The sequence below is a fragment of the Populus trichocarpa genome, chromosome 19 (assembly GCF_000002775.5).
Source record: "Populus trichocarpa isolate Nisqually-1 chromosome 19, P.trichocarpa_v4.1, whole genome shotgun sequence".
Taxonomy (NCBI): domain Eukaryota; kingdom Viridiplantae; phylum Streptophyta; class Magnoliopsida; order Malpighiales; family Salicaceae; genus Populus; species Populus trichocarpa.
This window is the reverse complement of record NC_037303.2, coordinates 6098092-6116206: the sequence shown is the minus strand read 5'-3', so window position 1 is coordinate 6116206 and position 18115 is coordinate 6098092. Positions and strand designations below refer to the sequence as shown.

At 30.8% G+C, this 18115-nt stretch overlaps 1 protein-coding gene across 1 annotated transcript; it reads left to right on the top strand.

The window, feature by feature from the left end:
* The first annotated feature begins 14436 nt into the window (after nt 1-14436).
* Nucleotides 14437-15643, top strand: LOC7491089 (RING-H2 finger protein ATL52). The gene is given in 2 exon segments (XM_024590831.2): nt 14437-15296; nt 15299-15643. Coding segments are annotated over 2 exon segments (984 nt in total). The 5' UTR covers nt 14437-14576; the 3' UTR covers nt 15563-15643.
* Nucleotides 15644-18115: the final 2472 nt, after the last annotated feature.

Genomic DNA, 18115 nt, shown 5'->3' with positions numbered 1-18115 from the left:
ATGCTCTTAATAAATATATAAAAAGGTATCAAAGAAAAATACAAACCCTATAATCGAAATACCAAGGGTGTGTGTTTATTAACAGATCGAAAATTATTTTCCTTTTCTATTTTAATTTTTTTTCCTTTCCTAATTTTCTTTTTCAATTGAAAACGGGGTTCAGTTGTTCAAAATAAAAATGATTTTTCTAATGAAAAAAAATAAGAAAATACATTAAAATTATAACTATTTTCATATAAAAATTAAAACTATAATTTATAATATTCATATTAATATTTTTTATTTCTAATAATCCAATTCTAGAATATTTATTTTATTTTATTTTATTCAAATTAAATATTATCATGAATAAAATTTATTGCCAATTCAAAAAAAATCTTTATATTAGATTTAAAATTAAAATTAAATTTATAACACTAACTAAATATGAAAAAATATATAAAAGAAATCATAAAATGAATGACTCCCTTGAATTGAAATCACGAAATCACGGTTAACTACCAAATTTAATAGTTTTTGGTTTGTCAGTAAGTTCGTCTTTAATAAAAACAATTACTAATAACTTTACAAACGGACAATGCACGTCAAAAAACAATTATATGCTTCTCTCTGTCGGTCATTTTGTCGCTGAGTTGCAGTGACATTTGCAGTAATTCTTGTCCAACTCTCTAGAATAATCCAACGGGCGTATTCCAATATCAATGATTTAACAGTTATAGTGACATTTGTAGTAATGTTTTTCAACTCTCTGAAATATACCGACGAAATTATTTCGTCGGTAATTTAACAGTTGTAGTGGTATTTGCAGTAATTCTTTTTCAACTCTCTAGAATATACCGACGGAATAAGTTCTTTGGTAACCATGTCAGTAATAATTTAAATATATATTTTTAAAAAAATGTATTGAACAAAAATAGAAAATAATTAAAAAAATAAATTGTAGAAAATTTAAGTATTTAAAAATCAATTATCTTAATATAAAAACCAAATATTTATTTCAAACTTATACATTAAAACACAATGAAATTAGAACAAAGGCGACGTTGGAGAAGGAGGTTGGTCATCCCCTAGACCGTGGGGCCAATAAGATGGTGCATATTTACCACCCATCTGTGATTTAATATCTATGACCATTCAGCGGAGTTCTTCATAATCCACAAAGAGTCATTCATATTTTTTTTATTGACATGGGTCATTTGTTCTTGCACTCCTTAATCCAACAAGACCGTGAATTTCGGAGACTCAGTGCTCGGGACTAATTGTGAGCACTTAACGATTGAAACACTATGGGTCGTCCACAAGTTCTCGGCCATAGTATTAGAGAGTCCGTACACCCAATTTCTATCGGGTCCGCCAGATGATCCTGCCTCCAACCACAAATCCGGATTGAAATCTGGGTGGGTTGAAGGATCCTCCCTATATCTCTCCTTCAAGCAGTTGTTATATGTCTCCTGGAAATAAAAAATGAAATCATAAAATTCAAGAAAATAATAACTTAATAAAAAAATGGTTGAAAACAAACGTACCATAAAGTGTTGAGTTCGGTTGTCGATAAATTGTCGCATCTTTTTTAGCGGTCATCACTTCGCACATGCGTTTTCATAAAAAAGCTCTATTAGACTTGGTTCACGTCCAAGAGTTGTAGCTTGTAAGATAAAAATATTGTCAATTAAATATATTTATAAATAACAACAAATTAAAAAAATATAAATAAAATAAATCTTACCATCCGGTTCGCATGCAAAACGAATGGAATGGAGTCGTTGGTAGGCGTGGTAACCAAACCATGAATTTGTCGGCTTTGGTTCCCCGCACCAGACTTTGACCGTCCTATGAAACACTCAGACATTACGTGCTGAATGTATTCCACCCAAATAGTCTCCGGGATGTATGGCGACCTGAAATCCTTCTAAACTGCCACATCATTCCAGCATGGTAGAGTGCTTTCTTTGGCATATGTTTTAGATTTCTTTTGCGCCTTATACCAAAAATCATGCAACCTATATGATACAAACATATTATCTATGAGTAAATGACAAATGAAATTTTAATATTTGAAAAAAAAATATCCTGATTTCGATGTTACCTAGTTGCAGCGTGATTCTTCCAAATCCTGATCGCAACATTATCATTTGCTCTATCCCACTCAGATTTAGCATTGTAGTAAAAATTTATAAAAATAAAATTTTCAATAATTTCTATAAAGTAAACAAATTAACATAATAAATAGTAAAAATTTTAAGTTAATACTAATATTAAATCTTGAAAACCATGCATCAATATGCGGTTTCCTTTCAGGATATTTGGAAACATGACTTCATTGAAATAAAGGAATTTCCATCGATGATTTAAATGTCAATGTTATTATTCGGGCAACCTCAATGTTTATGAACTTGAAAATTAATAAATTTAATGAAATATTATTTGTTCATAAATTGTTAAACATAAAACAACTCAAAGCACACCAAACTTACATTGAAAGGTTGTCCTTCTACTGTATCTTGTATTTACGGGTGAATGGATCCCATTGTGAAGGGACCTCCTCTGTACATTGCAGCATTGACACAAGAGAGGTCCATTCCGATTTCAATTAAGACCAAGGGAGGGCTAAAAATTAATATCACATTAAATTCTTTGTTAACATTAACCAATGAAGGTCCATTCTTGTGTCAATGTGTAACGGTGTAACTTTAATGACAAGAAGACTTAAGTTTATACTAACCTTCTCATTTTCATCATTCCACATTGACATAAGAGACTTAAGTCTCCCTATCACATTTAATTCAATCCCATCATTTTCTTTACCAATGATAAAATGAGAAAGTCCATTTCGATTTCAATTGTTTGCCCTCCCGTGGTCTTTTACTAGATAATTGTTTGTGATTTGCTGTGAGTCATATAAAAAAAAATATGAAAAAAATATATAAGTGTTGTTAATGCGTTTTCTAGCAGCAAGAATAATTTTAATCGTGGATTCATAATTTGATGCATACATTTAATAAAATAAATTGAGAATTATATAAATCAAAGGATTGATTGATGAGTTTAACAACTGAAATTGAGAAAACAAAGAGAAGGCTAAGCTTAGAAAAGAGATGCTGGTTGAATTCAAATTGGAACACCATTCAGTTATTAGATCATACTTGGAGCTGCAGAACTTGGATTTAGGTCTGGTTTATATGGATAGAAAGTTAAGACATAGGCCTAAAACTTTAATGAAGAGTCCAAGATTCAAAAGGACCATTTTCAAGTTCAAATTGTAGCAACAATAGAGAAGTCAGAATCTATTCTGCAGCTCAGACACTGTTCAGTGTTCAGCCCATATCTCGAGTTCTAGAAGTCCAAATAACCTCATTCTTGTTTTTTTGGAAAGTTGAGACAATTCCCTAAAACTTTCATGAAGACTATCTATTCAAATTCTGATGTTAGCAATGATGTTTTCTGCAGACAAGAAGATAAGGATGGTTACCAAGTCAAGAGGTGGCCACCCACTCAACAATTAGTCATCAAATCAATAGTTTCAAATTTTAGCCTATAAAAGGAGGCATTTGCCATGCATTTAGGCATCTTGATTTTCAAATCAAGATCATTTCCTTGCTTTCTTTCTTTGTGGTTTTAATGTTCTAGTTTTATTTCATGTTATAATTTCATTAATATCTTGTTTATGCCTTTCATTTCCTTTAATATACTTATATAATTATGTTCTCATCTTATTTATTTATGTTTCTCTTCTTTATAATGTTTAGCTAAGTTTAATATGTCAATGTGAAAAGGTTTCACTAATGGTGTTAAGATATGTATAATATAAACTCAATATGGACTTCAACTTACATCCAAGAAAGTTTGCTATTAACATGTCTTATTATTTTTATCTTATTAATTCTTAATACCTTACTTGTTAAATGGTTAATCTAGATTTGTGTTGTATAACACATGGTACAATAAATGCTTGATCCTTCATAGCCAACTGTGTGCTATAACTGACACCTGTGCTATGAAAGGACCTTGATTTGTTGTTAACATAAGTTAGCATCATGAATTCCTGACAATATTTAAAAGTATGGTGTTACTAAAATAAGATAACTAATATGATCATGTTAATAATTTATAATGAGCTATTAATGACAAATCATCCAATTGAAACCTCTTTTGTGTGTGGTTTCCAGTTGAGTAATAAAAAGAGTTTATATTATACTTATTTGAAATATCATTAGTGGATCCTCTAACCTTGACATTTGTTTTTATCATTGTTTAATCCTCACATTAATCTCACTTCTCAAAATTCTCTTTAGCTTATTATTATTCTTATTATTATTATAGTTAACGTCCCTGGGGTTCGACCCCGGTCTTGCCGGGTTATTTATTACTTCGACACTCTTGCACTTGAGAGAAGACATCAATCTTTTGGTCATGAGTTTTTAGCACTAAAGGGTAGTAGTTGACATAAAAAAAACAAAAACAAAATATTGATGATAATAAAAATGTAGATAAGTTTTGTTTCGTAGTCTCCCTAACCTAAGCAATTAAGCTCGAAGGGGTGTTTTAACACCTAATACCCTAAAGTCAACTGACATGGGAGCTATTGGCACAATGCTTGTTACATGAGTTAAGAAAAAAAGCTTAAGGGAATCAAACATTGAACTATCTACGTATCAGTATCTGCAACCCGAGTTACTAAGCTCGTAGGGGTGTCTCAACACCTAATGCTTTAAGACCAACTGGTCTGGGAGTCATTAGCCGAGAGCTCATTACATGGGTTAAAGATGTATTGTGTTTTAAGTTATATGTATATATATTTAAAAAAAAAAGAAAAAAAAGATAATAATCTCAACCCAATGAAGTTAACCTTAGAAAAATATTAGAACATAATATTGTTTTCTTCCAATAAAAGCCCCATCATCCATGTTTTCATACATTGAGCATATAAAAAGAAGGTTTATTAATACCTTGTTTCAACAGTATGAAGCAAATATATAAATTTAATGAGAGTTTGTTTATTTGGATAGATTAATGGAAGTTGAATGATGAATGTCTTGCTTTGTGGAACTTGCAAATTGTTTTTCTATTTTAACGCTTTGATTACTAGAGACTAGTAATAAGCTGGTTGGAGGTGTGATTAGTATTTAAAAGTGCATTTTTATCAAGGATTTATATCATCATTTTGCACTTGAAGTATCAATATCTCTTTAACTAGAGCATGTTTTATAATAACAAGTCTGATAATATAAGATACCTTTAATTTATGGTAAATGTTCATTTTAAATCCAGGCCTATCACATAAATCAAAGGATTGATTGATGAGTTTAACTACTGAAATTGAGAAGATCAAGAGAGGGCTAAGCTTAGAAAAGAGATGTTGATTGAATTCAAATTGGAACACCATTCAGTTATTGGATCATAACTGGAGCTGTAGAACTTGGATTTAGGTCTGGTTTATATGGATAGAAAGTTAAGACATATGCCTAAAATGTTAATGATGAGTCCAGGATTCAAAAGGACCGTTTTCAAGTTTCAATTATAGCAACAATAGAGAAGTCGGAATTTGTCTTGCGGCCCAGACACTGTTCAGTGTTTAGCCCATATATCGAGTTCTAGAAGTCCAAATGACCTTATTCTTGTTTTGTTGGAAAGCTAAGACAATTCCCAAGAGCTTTCATGATGACTATCTATTCAAATTATGATGTTAGCAATGCGTTTTCTGCAGACAAGAAGATAAGGATAGTTACCAAGTCAAGAGGTGGTCACCCACTCAACAATTAGTCATCAAATCAATAGTTTCGAATTTTGGCCTATAAAAGGAGGCATTTGCCATACATTTAGGCATCTTAGTTTTCAGATCAAGATCATGCTCTTTATTTATTTCTTTATATTTTTGTAATGTTTAAATCTTGTTTCATGTTATATTTTCCTTAATCTCTTGTTTATGCTTTTCATTTCCTTTACTATACTTATGTTGTTTATTTATGTTTCTCTTCTTTATTATGTTTAGCTAAGTTTATTATGTCAATGTGAAAAGGTTACACTAATGGTGTAAGAATAAGTATAGTGTAAACTCAATATGGACTTTAATGTTTGATACTAACATGTTTTGTATTTGTTATCTTATTCATTCTTAATACTTTACTTGTTAAATGGTTAATCTAGATTTATGTTGTATAACCCTTTGTACAACAAATACTTGATCATTTCATAACCAACTGTATGGTATAACCGACACCTGTGTTATGAAAGGAAATTGATTTATTGTTAACATAAATTAACATCATGAATACCTGACAACATTTACAAGTATTAGCATTATTCAAATAAGATAACTAATGTAATCATGTTAACAATTTATAATCTGATTGGAACCTTCTTTGTGTGTGGTTTCCAGTTAAGTAATAAAAAAGAGTTTATACTATACTTATTTGAAATACTATTAGTGGATCCTCTAACCTTGACAATTGTTTTATCTTTGTTTAAATCCTTACATCATTATCACATCTCAAAGCTCTCTTCAAATCTTTTTTTTTATTTATAATTCTATATAGTTCACCTCCCTGTGGTTCGACCCTGGTCTTGCCGGGTTATTTATTACTTCGACACTCCTGCACTTAGGATAAGACATCAACTCTTTGATCGTGTCAATTACCTACATAAAAAGAAAAAGATTTAAAAAAAAACATTGAATATAGCATTAACATTATACTCACCTAAAAGATCTAACTTATATGCATCATTTTTAACCCATTCAAGAATTTTAAATGGATTGTTCCCTCTAAACTGCAACTTAGATCGCATATGGGGTGGAAATATTTTCTTTCTTATATGCACGTAAACCCAATCACTAGGTTCAAATATAACATTACACCCTTTGTTAGCTTTAGATGCATATTGTTCATTTTTTATTTTTATTTTATATCAAACACTTTTATGGAGTTGCTTCACCATTTCTATATCTTTTTTCTCTAACGTAGCCAAGAAAAACAACTTTATCCATGCAAAATGTATGCTTCTTTAAGTTGACATATAATTTTTCATTTCTCAAAACATCAAGCACACAACGCAAATGATTAATACGCTCATCTAAGCTTTCATTGTATACCAAGGTATCATTAAAATAAAATACAATAAATATGTCTATAAATACATGCAATACATAATTTATCAATCTAATAAATATGCTTGGTGTATTAATACAACACAACAACATAACTAACCAATAATACAAATTATACTTAGTTTTAAAAGCAGTTTTCTATTCATCACCTTTTTTTCATTCTAATATGATAATGTTCACTTTTTAAATCAATCTTCGTAAAAACACAAGAACCATGTAATTCATCTAATATGTCATCTAGCCTAGAAATTGGAAGTCTATACTTTACCATCAACTCCTTAACTTGCCCTTGAAGCTCTTTTGTCTCTTTAGGATTACTTGTATAAGCTAGATGGTTAGGAATCACAATTCTAGATATGAGATCAATTATGTGTTATTCTTCTTATTGGTAACAAACCACTAGAAAAATCTTCACGAAACACATCCATAAATTCCTACAATAAATAAATGACAATACTAAGAATATAATAATCAATATTATTAGTATTAAAACATGCCTTTTTATACAAAAGTATAAACATAATCTAGTTAGTATAAAAAAACACTTTTGACCTCACTTTCTTTTGTATAAAAACTCATTTGCCACTTTATTGTTTCCTCTAAACTCTCTTTTCATTTCTTCTCATATAGCCCCTCTCTTTTTTTCCTCTCCCCTTAGCCTCCTCTTTTTTTTCCACTCCTCTAAGCCACTTTTTCCTTTTCTCTCCTCTCAAATTTACTCTCTTTTTAATTTGTATTGTTCTTCATACACATGTTTTGGGGTTAACAGTACAAGGGTGATGAAATTTCTACTTTTATAAATGAATACCTATTCTAGAACCCATCAAGGATAAACTTCCTATCACCTATCAAACTCCCACAACCTACCCAATAGTATGTGACACGCATCCATATGAACAACATCACAAAACACCTTATCATTATATCTCTTAATTGAAAAAATAAACTAAAACATGTTTATTCACCTTCCTTTCCCCCATATTTATTCAACCACTAAAGCTTACAAGAACTATGATATGTTGTAATCTTGAAATTCAACTTCTCAATAAGTGTAAATACTAACTACAATAGCACAACTTTCACCATTTATAATTATACTACATACTTTATTAGTGATGTGACATTTCATATGGAAAATATTCCTTTTTTGTTGCTCTAAATCATCCTATTTGACTTAAACATTTAATACACTTTTAACAATGAGTGACTCACCCTCAATCGAATACTTTACCTCGTAATCACAAGCATTCTCAAGTGATAACATCTTCTAATCATCATTGTCACTTTTGGTTTCCACATCCCTATAGTTACACAATATCATAACTATTTTATTTAGATATTGAGAAGTTATGTGACTTATTCCTAAACAACTGAAATATTTGATATCATGATTACGAGGTGATTGAGAATCAGATTTACCTAGAATATCAATGGAGACTTCTTTTTTTACATTAGTTATCGTAGTTTTACTACTTATATTTGGCTTAGTTTGGGCATCCCCATCATTCTTCTAATTCAGCCTTTATGATTAAAAAAAACTGAGATTTTAAACTTACCATGAATAATCCTTTCTCTTAAGTTGTTGTTTCATATTTGTAGCCATATACACAATGTCTTTTAACTCTGCATAATGTTGTAACTTTATAACATTTGTTATCTCATAGTTCAAACCATTCAATAATCTAGTCATGGTAGCTTATTTTTCCTCCTTTATATTCACCCAATCATAATCACCTTCATCTTTTTATGGTAGTCCTTGAATAGTACTTAAAAGTGCATTTTTATCAAGGTTTTATATCATCATTTTGCACTTGAAGTATCAATATCTCCTTAACTAGAGCATGTTTTATAATAACATGTCTAATAATATAAGATATCTTTAATTTATAGTAAATGTTCATCTTAAATGCAGGCCTGTCATATAAATCAAAGAATTGATTGATGAGTTTAACTACTGAAATTGAGAAGACAAAGAGAGGGCTAAGCTTAGAAAAGAAATGCTGGTTCAGTCCAAACTGGAACACCATTCGGTTATTAGATCATAACTAGAGCTGTAGAACTTAGATTTAGGTCTGGTTTATATGTATGGAAAGCTAAGACATAGGCCTAAAACTTTCATGAAGAATCCAAGATTCAAAATGACCGTTTTCAAGTTCAACTTTTAGGAACAACAGAGAAGTCGGAATCTATCCTGCAGCCCAGATACTATTTAGTGTTCAGCTCATATCTCGAGTTCTAGAAGTCCAAATGCACCGATTTATGTTTTGTTGGAAAGCTGAGACAATTTCCCAGAACTTTCATGAAGACTATCTGCTCAAATTCGGATGTTAGCAATGTGTTTTCTGCAGACAAGAAGATAAGGATTGTTACCATGTCAAAAGGTGGCCACCCACTCAACAATTAGTAATCAAATCAATAGCTCCGAATTTTAGCCTATAAAAGGAGGCATTTGCCATGCATTTAGACATCTTGGTTTTCAGATCAAGATCATTTCCTTACTTGCTTTCTTTCTTTGTAGTTTTAATGTTCTAGTTTTATTTCATGTTATAGTTTCATTAATATTTTGTTTATGTCTTTCATTTCCTTTACTATACTTATATAATTATGCTCTCATCTTGTTTATTTATGTTTCTCTTCTTCATAATGTTTAGCTAAGTTTAATATGTCAAGGTGAAAAGGTTTCATTAATGGTGTTAGGATATGTATAATATAAACTCAATATGGACTTCAATGCTTACATCCAAGAAAGTTTGCTATTAACATGTCTTATCATTTTTATCTTATTAATTCTTAATACCTTACTTGTTAAATGGTTAATCTAGATTTGTGTTGTATAACACTTGGTACAATAAATGTTTGATCTTTCATAGCCAACTGTATGGTATAACCGACACCTGTGCTATGAAAGGAACTTAATTTGTTGTTAAAATAAGTTAGCATCATGAATTCCTGATAATATTTAAAAGTATTGGTGGTTACTTAAATAAGATAACTAATATGATCATGTTAATAATTTATAATGAGCTATTAATAACAAATCATCCGATTGGAACCTCCTTTGTGTGTGGTTTCTAGTTGAGTAATAAAAAGAGTTTATATTATACTTATTTGAAATACCATTAGTGGATCCTCTAACCTTGACATTTGTTTTTATCATTGTTTAATCCTCATATTAATCTCACATCTCAAAATTCTCTTTAACTCATTATTATTATTATTATTATTATTATTATTATTATTATTATTATAGTTAACCTCCTTGTGGTTCGATCCCGGTCTTGCTGGGTTATTTATTACTTCGACACTCCTGCACTTGGGAGAAGACATCAAACTCTTTGATCGTGTCAGTCCTTTATATTTTTAGAACATTAAGTTAAGCTTTACAATTTTTGATACAAATCCTAATAGTGACTATAAACAAATCTCCTCCTCATGATTGCCTTTATCTCATCTCAATTATTAAAATGCCCCTCATGATTCCTTCTCTTACTTAAAACAAGTTGATCCCACTAAATAATAACATAATCAGTAAATTCAATCACAACTGATTTTACCTTTTTCTTATACGAATAGTTATGACAATAAAAAATCAACTTCAATTTTTTTTTCTCACTACAAGTAAGTTTCTGGATCATTCCATTATTCCTCCATTGGAAACCAAGAATCTTAATTTTAATACTTTTAAATTTCTATCCAAACCATCATGAAACCCAATATCTCTCCTAAATACTCTATGGCCGAAATCCCCATGATGCCAAAATCTATTATCACTAAATGTACCATGTTACTGAATTCTACCTCATTGGCCGAATAAAGCTTGAGCAAGTTCATTCAAATAATTATCCCCATTCTTATCAGTATGATAACACATCTTTCCATTCTTTTGGCATTAGGAACTCTTTGGGATGGCTCCTTATGCAAACTAACAATCATGACATCATGTTTATCCATTTAATTATTTACCTTGCCAAACAATGCATTTATCCTTTCAAATTATTGTTGGATTGCCTATGAAATAAAGAAATTTTTCTTCCTCTTCCTTTTTAGGTGATGATTTGCCTTTAAAACACAAATATTTTAAAGAAAATGTGAAACAAAAAAAAAAATGTTTCACTTGTAATTTGGCTTTTCACAATAATATTCTCATATTTTTTTACTTTTTACCATTATTAGCTCAACTCTTCAGTTGTTTAATGAGCTAAACAAAATCAGTAAGAAAATTTAGATTATAGCATTCAACCAATGGATTCAAAAAGACATAATGATAATAATTAAAAAAATGATAAGAAACTATAAAAAATGATAACTCAATAAACAAACTCAAATTAATACCAAAACCTGAATTCAACAACAACCCAAATTCAATTTAGAATCAAAGCAAACAAACCAATTTCCAATTGAAAATAACTTAAAAACTAAAAATCAATATAGATTCAATTAAACTAAAATCAATTTGGCTATTTCAATTCAAACCAATCTCAATTCAATAATCCCAACAACAAATCGATTTCAATCAACTATGATTTGTGATTTCTTTCTTTTTCTTTTTTTAATAATTTCAATAAAAACCAAATAACATATATATATTTATTGGTAGAATACTAGTTTGATAAATAACTTCTTTTTTTTTAATCAATGAAACCCAAAACTAGAAAATCAGGATAAAAACTAAATTTAAAAACACTAGAAATTAGGGTAAAGCTGAATCAAGAACACAAAGAAAACTAGGAGATAGAATAAAGCCGAAATCAAGAAAACTAGGATTTGATAATTTTGAGAGAAATTAAACCTAACAATGAAAAACAAGACTCAGAACACGAAAAGAACTAAATTTAAAGATGGATAGATAGATAAAACATGATTTTAGTGCCAAGCTGATACCAAATGATGCAAACATGGAAGATAAAAACCTTAGAACCCATAATCAAGAATTGAACACAACATATGAAAGCTAAAATCAAGTTGAAAAAAACTGGACCCAGTGATTATTTGAACCAAAAAAAATGTAGTTCTTGGATGAATATCCCGATCGATTGATTATAACAAACCAAGAATTGAAGTTATAAAGATTATGACACCATAAAGAAGGAATCTTTGATAATTTTGAATAATTCAATAAAGAACCAAGAGCAAGAAAAATAATCTCCAATATTATTTCCAAAAATCAATAAATTGCCCAAACTTACAAACCAAAGAAAATATTTATAGTTCAACAAAATAAACTCTACTAGAATATTGAGTTGAAATTAAAAGTCAAATATAAACTAGTTTAAGAGTACTTTTAAAATAAAATAAAAATGCCAAATTATTACTAAATAAAGCTCAATTCATATGGTAACTTTTAGGCCTTATCGGAAGACCTTTCTAATTTCTGATCATTATGCCATTTTAACCCTATACAAAACAGGGCCTTTAAAATCTTTTAGAAAAATTTCAGTCCGACCCAACAGTCGGATTGAAAGTTATGACCATTAACATAAAATTATATAGTCAAGCTCTAATACATGTTCATCAACCTCATCTCTTGCTTGGATCATATTGATTAAGGCTTGATCCTCTTCTGAACTCAACTTCATGTTTGACGCCACCTTAAAAGGGATTCTCGAATCCTATTCCGCCTAAATGTCTTGAATTATTCCATTGAATGTCTTTTTTATCCTTTTGAATGTTGCCCTTGTAATTAGCCTAATCAAAACATACAATTGGTCTCGTGATGTTGCTTGTTGATTCTCATAAGACATGATCAATTTTGATTGGCTTTTATAGCCTAGAATGTAAGTGTATGTTGTCAAACCTAGTTTTCAATGGCTAAGTAGAGCTCTGGCTAAGGAAGTGATCCTCATTTCCCCCCTTAACTAGGTATATTTATACACCGAGGTCTTGAAATTTCTTTATAGAGAAAAAGAATGTATTATTGGTGGAGAAATTGATGTGTTGCCATTAGCTAGCCATGATGGTTATTGGTTATTATATCAAGTCATGGTTGTTGTGTCGTGCGTGTTATTGGTTGATGGAAATGTTGGTGATGAATAATGTCATTGATGCAGAAAATGATGCATATTCTACATAGAAAAACTTGTGTATGCATGGAAAAAATTATATGCATGAAAAGTTTGTGTATCATTAGAAATCTAAAAAAATACATAGAATGATGTGTCAGGATAGGATTGGATAGATCGGATCATTATTGGATGACAGCCTAAAAATTCTAACCCCCAAACAACTAAAATATTATTATTATTATTAGAAAAAACTCAGTATTATCACTTGCTGGGAAATTATTTTAATTCAATTGCAAGTTTAAATACTTGACTTTGATTCATAAACTTGGATGTAATTTAATTTAGCTATCATACTTTATATATTTAATTCAACAAATTAAATCTAAACTATACAATTACAACCTATAAAATCTCCAGCATTTAGTATCAGGAATGCGACCAAAGATATTTTAAAAAGGGAATTTCAAGGGCTGCCTATGTTGATGGTCAAATCCATCTCGTTAACACATTGAACGAAGCTTTAACTTGTCTGATACACACAAAAGCTTATATGTTATGCTTTCATAGCATATTTACATCTCCGAGGCAAAGACTTCCAAATTCATATAAAGTCCACAGAATAATCATTGGCCACTATTCACACATTCCCTTGCATCTCTTTCCCAAAAGGTCCTATTTATACCCCTAGTCCTCCGAGTTTCAATATTTGCTATAACCACCTTCTAAAATCTTGACTTGCAATTTTGGTCCCTATAGTCTTCCAATTTAGGGCCGCACATGCTTCTTCTCGTCCAATTTACGCGTCAACATTAACGAATACACTCTGTATTTATGAGGGCACCAAATGTGACACCGAACTGGAAAAAGAGTGAGGGTCTCCATGCCCAAAATTAAGTGCAGATGACCAAATAATGTGATTAATCTCCTTGCCATACGTGGCATGATACTAGCGGTCCATTTGCATATGTGGAAATGCAGATTAGAGTCCCACTTCACCTATGCTTTACCAACCAATTAAGCTTGCCCATGTGTCTTTGTTTTTCTCTTTTCTAAAACTGCCATTAAAAAAATATTAAATTGTTTTTTTTTATGGTTTTAACATATTAATATAAAAAAATAAAAACTATTTTAATTAAAATACACTCTTAAAAAAACAACATTACTAAAAGCAAGCCAAAAAAAACAAAAAACAAAATTAAAGGAAGAGAGAATAAACTCATAAAGTACAATGAGAGAGAGATGAGGACTCGGGGGAGAGAGAGACATCAACTTCCCATCTCCTGTTACTTTGCTTACCATCCCTTCTTAACCCTCCATTTGCTGCTCGCTTTTTCTAACACCACTTGCTTTCTCCTTCCTCCCCCTCGTTTCTTTCTCTTTTTTAAGTGATATAGCAGAAACATTCTGATGAAAGCATAGCATCCAAACACTGTTGCAGATTTAGAGGTGTATCAAGATTAAAGAAAATAAAAATGGGTTCTACTGCTGACAACCAAAATCCTTGGTCACCATATAGCACCTATAAAGATTGTTCACAAGGAATTTGTAGCGTCTATTGTCCACAATGGTGTTACATCATTTTCCCTCCTCCGCCTCCTTTGTCACTCGGTGATGATGCTTCTAATACTGATTTATCCCCTCTTACTATAGCATTTATCGGCATCCTGGCAAGTGCTTTCATCTTGGTAACTTACCACACTCTCGTTTCCAAGTACTGTAGTCGGCGAGGTCATGGCAATGATACCACTGAATTGAATGACAATCAAGATCAGATGGGAAATGAAGCATCGCAAGGTATCCCAGGTGGACTAGATGAGGCAGTTTTAAAGTCTATCACAATTTGCAAGTACAAGAAAGGTGATGGTTTCGTTGAAGGCACAGATTGCTCAGTCTGTCTTGGTGAATTTCAAGAAAACGAGAGCTTAAGGCGTTTGCCAAAGTGCAGCCATGCATTTCATCTCCTTTGCATTGATACATGGCTCAAATCTCATGCAAGTTGTCCTCTATGCCGTGCCAATATTGCTGATCCCGCTAATGTTTTGCCTAGTGCTCAAGCACCACCAGCTGTGCCGGTCCAAGAAAATCTGCCAAGCTCTAATGCTTCAACACTTCAATACCAACAAAGGACCAGTGATGCTGTTTTAGTGATTCAAGATTTAGAAGGGAGTGTTGGGCAAGAGGGTAGTGATGATCTACACCCAGGACTCCAGTTAATCAAGATCTTGAAAGTATTATGGAAGCAAATGATCCGATCCAACCAATTAGAAGGTCAGTTTCACTGAGTTTTTCTCTCTGTCAAAACCAGATTTCCATTGCTGATATATTACGGATCAGTGAAGAAGATGAGGATGGTGATGGAGTTGGCATCTTGAATTTAGTTACCAGTCCATTTCTACAGGAAGATTTATGTTCACAAGGAAGATTTACGTTCTATGATTTCAAATTGATGAGCATATAGCTTTTTCCTCGCGTTCAATTTCATCTCTTTTTTGTAACTAATATATTAAAGCTCCCAAATATAGAGATCTGGCATTCAAAACTCGACACTACTTTTATAGTTGAATTTGCGCTTCGATCATTTATTTATTTATTTATTATTATTATTATTATTTTATCAATTCATGGAGTATGTGTTGCTATTGAAATGGATAACTGTTTGTGTATGTTAGCCACACCCTAATCACTCCATACTTTAGTTTCCCACGACAGATGGCAGCCCTATGCTGCGAGGCAGGCTAATCTTTATTTTTCATTTTTAGTTTTATGTTGCAAATATTTTTCTTACAATGTAATAAAGATATTCATGCAATATAAAGCAAGAAACATCTATAATTCAGATAATTGAAAAACTTACTAGAATGATGACCCAAAAAATGAACAAAATACCATAAAACAAGTATTTGATATTTATATTCAATTAATTGATTTAATCTAATTCATAAGCAAAAGTTCTTGTAAAAAAAACTAAATTTAACAAAGATCGGAAAAAAAAAGCTCCAAGTCACTGTGTTTTTTTCAAAACAAATGAAAAATCTTATAGGAAGCGCGGGGCGGGGGTGAAGAAGCAAGAAAACTTTTGAGGATGAATCTGAAGAAAATGAACTTAAAAGGAGAGGAACAAATAACCAAGCATATTCAGGTGAGCTTTCTAAACCTAAGTGAATTTCTCAAAGCCACAACTCGTTAAATTTCATATACGGGATCCGCAAATAAGCTCAATATCCAACAAATTTATGTTTAAAGATGAGATAATTTAATTTAATTTAATTTAATTAAAAAAGGTTTCCTTTTTATAAAAGCAAGATCTAACACAAACCAAAAAAACCTGTGGCGATAATAAACCAATTTAATGTTGAAAGGTGAAATAAATTAATTTCATCTAATTAAAAAAAATCCTTTTAAAAAATCTAGATCTGACAAAGAAAAAAAAAACTAAGACAAGTGTGTTACTCTCAAAACGTCTAAAAAATCCCATAGAAATAGAAAAACAAAATATTAGATGATGATACAAAAAAATGATGTTAAAAAAAGAAAAGAAAAAAACAAAGCAAACCCAGGTGAACCTTCGAATCCCGGATTAATACCTCAAACTCACAACCTATTAGCTCTAGACCTAGGTTCAATAAAAAAGCTCAACCGCTGACAAATTTAATATTGAATGATGAAATCGTAAAAAAATCAAATTAAAAAAAATTAAAGGTAAACAAATAGAAATAAAAAAATCAAGGATCAAATTTGATAGGAAGAAAACCCAAAGAGGTTGAAATTAAAAAAAAATATAAACTATTTTAAATAAAATAAGTAGCAATTAAAAGAATAGGTACTAGATTTGATAAAAACAAATCCATAAGAGATGAAATTGAAAACAAATTCTAATTTTATAAATTATTTCAAATAAAATAAATATTAATCAAAAGATTAGGGATCTTTCTAAGACCAGTTTAGATAGCCAACTAACTTTAAATGTATTGGTTAGAAATATCCCTTAGAGTGTCTCCATGTATTAACATAATGGGTGAATCAATTATTTTCTCTTATCTCTTTGTATATTTATATTTAGTTAGGTTATGTTTTTGCTTTTATAGAAAAAGAGAAACAAATCACATTTTAAAAGTTTAAATTTCTTTAGAGCCTATATTAGACCGAGCCACTAAAAATAAAGCTTCTTGAATAAAACCACTAAAGTGAGATAAAATCAATGAAAAGTGAGATAGTTAGGTATGTTTTTTTGCTTTAATAAAGTTACCAGATAATGTTATCTGGCAAAGGGCTCTCCAACAAAGAGAACATTTTAGATATACATACTCTTCAATACATTCCCATAATGCTTAGACCCTCAGATGTAGGGCCTGATTTACACTTTCATATGACAGAAACTACTTTACATGAGAATATGGTCCCTACTACATTTAATCTAGAATCTTCAAGAGTAATATTTTATGCTCACCTCCTAAATGTTGTTTAACTTTTTTTTGGTGTCATTGTCATATCAATAAACTTAAGTTGCCCCCACTTTTTCCTAGCTGAAATAATCTTTTACCCTTCTTTTGCTTATCCCGAACCACTAATCATCCACCATCATCTCCAATGAAACCCTTCTAATTCATCACCTCTTTTTACTGTCGCTATTCCATAATAACCACTACTGGTAATGGCAACATTGTTAGTCTCTCTCTCACTTCTCACCAATGACAACACAATAAATTCAACATTAGTAGTAATGAAAAAGGCATGGAGGTAAGAAAATAAAAGAGAAAATCAAAATCTATCTCAGCTCCATCTCATTTCAGATGACAATACATCTTACCACCAACATAAAAAGGACAAAGAGAATAAGGTGCTCCTAATTTCCTATGAGAAGTACCCCAATAATCGTAGAGCATGGTTTCACATGTCGACAATGGCAATGTGTAAATCTCACATGCCTCTAGTGTTGCACCCAACTCCAACGGCTTTCAAAGGATTTATTTTTTAGCCCTTTAACATGTTTTATTTCTTAATATAAATAGTT